This window comes from Haplochromis burtoni, unplaced genomic scaffold, assembly GCF_018398535.1.
Source record: "Haplochromis burtoni strain Fernald_Lab_line unplaced genomic scaffold, NCSU_Asbu1 Contig_527, whole genome shotgun sequence".
Taxonomy (NCBI): Eukaryota; Metazoa; Chordata; class Actinopteri; order Cichliformes; family Cichlidae; genus Haplochromis; species Haplochromis burtoni.
In genome coordinates this window covers 140,059-143,802 of record NW_024582888.1, presented here as the reverse complement: position 1 = coordinate 143,802, position 3,744 = coordinate 140,059, and the positions used below count along the sequence as shown (strand labels likewise).

Below are 3,744 nucleotides of genomic sequence, written 5' to 3'. Positions count from 1 at the left end.
TTGCTACAAACACACTGATACCTGCTTCCACTATATAAATGCATCAACCAGGTTCTTGTTGTTTTCTGCTAAAAGCTTTTCTTACTAGTTTAGTAAAGTCTGCAAGGACAGTAACGGTTACACTGTAATACAATACATGAATGAATTGGCAACATCACTCAAAATCTTCTGGACATCGTCCAAATATTTACCCGTTTTGGTACATTAATACATCTGAGGGGTTTTCTTGTTTATTCTCCTACTTGGAAACTTTTAACTTGACTGTTATTAAATTATCACGATTACAGAAAGTATTAAAATTGACAAACCTGTGGAGAGTTTTCTAGTTTTCTGCTTTAATAGATGTTAATTGTTGCAATGTGTAGTTAAAAAGACTGTATGCCAACAGCAGTGGTACCAGTGCACATCTGGCTTATTGGAAGAAAGAGAGACGCCGTGTCATCAGGTCACCACCATGACCCCTTCAAATGCATCAAAGGTCTACGGCGTAGTCTCAGGCGTGATTACACCGTAAACAATGCTCTCTGCAACAACAAACATAAAACACTTATAACAGCTGATGAGTGTGTTGAGTTTAACAGCCTGGAAGTCGAATTCAAAAAAACCTGCAGCTAACTTCAGCATTTCTGCTGGCAACATATAAGAAGCCGCACAACGTCTCTGAACCCTCGGTATGTAACCAGTAATAGTCCACTACTACTCTTTAATTCAGAAATGTGACATCCTCAGCATTTTCACTGAAAAGTTGAGCTCAGAGCTTCAAGCATTAGTCCGTCCTGATTGAGGAAAGTCTCGTCTCCTTAATCTACTTTGGAATCTGTTTAACTGTCAACAGTTTAAACAAAAAACACCAAACAGCTGCACATTTAGCAGGAAGCAGTAGACAACAGCTGAGTGAATAAATGGAGTGTTGCATTCTTATTTTACTGGTCGATGTTGTTTGTTAGAGCAATCTGCAACAAGGACAGACACTCAGATCATCGAACAACTAACAGTAACAGGGTCAAAGGTCAAAGGCACAACCTCCCAATAAGATACTACAACAAGGTCTGCAGCACAAGCTGTAATTTACTCCCATCATCCATCAAATGCAGATCCAAGTCTTGAATCCTTGGAGAGTTTGTAATCTCGTCTGTGAAGGTCTGGCAGCGCACAGTAAGTATCCTCTACTGGCAACAAACAGCAGTGTTGTGTCTCAATCTGCACAGATCATAACAAGCAGAACATGCTAACAGAAAAGTGAAATGCTCTGTGGGAGAAGCAACAGTGATGGAGTGAAGTTGGGCTGGGCTCGCAACCAAAACCACTGAAACCAACCAAAAACTGAAACCACCGCTGCTATAAAAACCTGGAAGCATCACCACACAGATATGAGCCGCCTGCAGATAATAACACAGCAGCTACAGCCAGGCGATGCTGTTTATACTCGCACAACGTTCGTGGACGTATAATCGTCACACTTGAGTCAAGGCAAGGTTAGATAAGCACTCTGCAAACCTGTCATTATGCAGTACAACATGCAAAACGTTGGAGAGTATTTGAAGTTATTTATAATGTAGAGAGAGAGAGAGAGACTCGGGACTCACGCGTTGCAGTAGGGTTTCTTATCATAGCCTTTGTAGTTCTTCATGTTCAGCGTCATCTTGCAAACTTCGCAGTGGAAACATCCTTTGTGCCAGTTCTGAAAACACACAGATTCACACTCGAATCAATAGATTCAAATGCTTCCATAGTTCAGTGATACCCTCGTGGAACCATTAAAGCCCAGTAAGCATGCTAGTAGTAGTAGTAGTAGTATTTATGTATTGTCATTGTCAAGAACAATGAAATTACGCTGGTGAAAGATGTCATCTACAGAGATGTACAGGAAATTGGTGAACTGGAAGTATATAAATGGTAAATGGCCTGTATTTGTATAGCGCTTTACTAGTCCCTAAAGACCCCAAAGCGCTTTACACAACCAGTCATCCACCCATTCACACACTGGTGATGGCAGCTACATTGTAGCCACAGCCACCCTGGGGCACATTGACAGAGGCGAGGCTGCCGGACACTGGCACCACCAGTAGGCAAAGGGTGAAGTGAAGTGTCTCGCCCAAGGACACAACGACCGAGACTGTCCAAGCCGGGGCTCGAACCAGCAACCTTCCGATTACAAGGCGAACTCCCAACTCTTGAGCCACAATCGCCGAAGTATATCAGAATAATTACTTTATGATGATGTGGCCCGTTTGTCATTTAGTGTGTTTTCATCCCCTCAGAAGAAAAACTGAGGTTTGAACTGATCTGTGTTTGTGCAGAATTAGTTTGGAGTTTGTGTCTGAAATCTCTGCGACCTTTTCATGGAGACGTTTTCAAGCTTCATTCTGTGGTTTTCCTCATTGAACTTCCTGGTTAGTACAGTAATGGCTATGATGCATTAATGGTACAAACGATGGCTACAGCCATCACCCATTGTTTTATGAAGTCACATGAAACCTCAAACACCACATTTTGCCTGTCTTGGTATTTTGAAACTGGACGTGAAGACGCAGTTGTGGATCATGTTTCTGTCTGAAACTTGAAAATGACTAAATCAACTATATTTTTCATTCACTGTGACATGACACGAGCCACCGAACCTGTAAACTCACCTGTAAGGTTGTTACAGAGGTCAGGGCATTGATTTCAGAACCACAGTTTTCACCCTCCCTGTGGGCGTTAAGAATGCAGGTCTAAGGCACTTCCACATTGCCTTCCCTTTGTGTTAAATCAGAGCCCGATTGATGTTGAATTTATAGGACCAGTGCAGATATTTGTGCATTTAAAAATAAGATCCATCTACGTCTTTCAGAGACACCAAACATAAAGAGATTTACATAACATTTGTTATGTGAGGTTATTTATGAGTCTTTCTGTCACAGCAAGTCATGGACGCTACTTTCCTGCCCAACTCTGTAAGGATCAGCTGGCTGTTGTGTTGGTAGCAGCCCACTCATGCATGTTTCCAGTTGGGATGTTGCACAAGCATATGCAGACAACTTCTGGTTCTCCCATCTCTTGCTTACTTTTCAATTTTAATGTATGACGTATTATAAAACGTAGATACCAATATAATTGTCAGATAGCTAACATCGGCCCCACCAGTATATCGCTCAGGCTCTACTAATATCTGTGGTTAGTTGCTTGTAGGAAGTTCTGCTCATGTAATAAGACGTGGTTAAAGGCAGATGTTAGGCATGGGTAGGGATGCATTTGCCTATTTATTTGCTTATTTAAATGTGGAAATGCATATCAGCTCAGCTTGAGTGCCTGAAGTCCTTCTCGCTCACAGGTGAGCATCACACTTGAGTCACTTTGTTTCTAGATTCAGTCTGTTTTTGTAGCTCTTTACCAAATTTCTTTTAAAAAAAAGTTGCTAATCAACAGGCTTGATCTCGGCTTCTAGCACTGCTCTGTTTGATCACACAGTGAGAGAGCAGCTAGTGACCACAGCTATGCATAAAAGACAGATGCAGCTATGATAATGTCACCCAAACATTTGCAGTGTCCAGTTTTTAAAGTCTTAAGTTGAGCATTTTGGTCATCATCAGCAGCTTAGCTTTTTGAAACCAGTCAGTGACAGGACAGATCCACCCTAAAGCTCTCCACCCTTCTTTCTTCTGCTTCTGGATTCTGATGAAGTTTAATATACAAACTAAGCATCATAATGTATTAAATAACACTGAAAACTGAGTCCTCTGGGAAGTGTTTACTGTGGTCACG

At 41.6% G+C, this 3,744-nt stretch overlaps 1 protein-coding gene across 1 annotated transcript; it reads right to left on the bottom strand.

Annotated features, from left to right (window-relative positions):
• Nucleotides 1–1,586: 1,586 nt before the first annotated feature.
• Nucleotides 1,587–1,680, bottom strand: LOC121812316 (LIM zinc-binding domain-containing Nebulette-like; the record flags this gene model as incomplete). The annotated part of the gene is given in 1 exon segment (XM_042214186.1): nucleotides 1,587–1,680. A coding segment is annotated over 1 exon segment (56 nt), but the record flags the coding sequence as incomplete, so codon positions are not given.
• Between the last annotated feature and the right edge of the window lie 2,064 nt (nucleotides 1,681–3,744).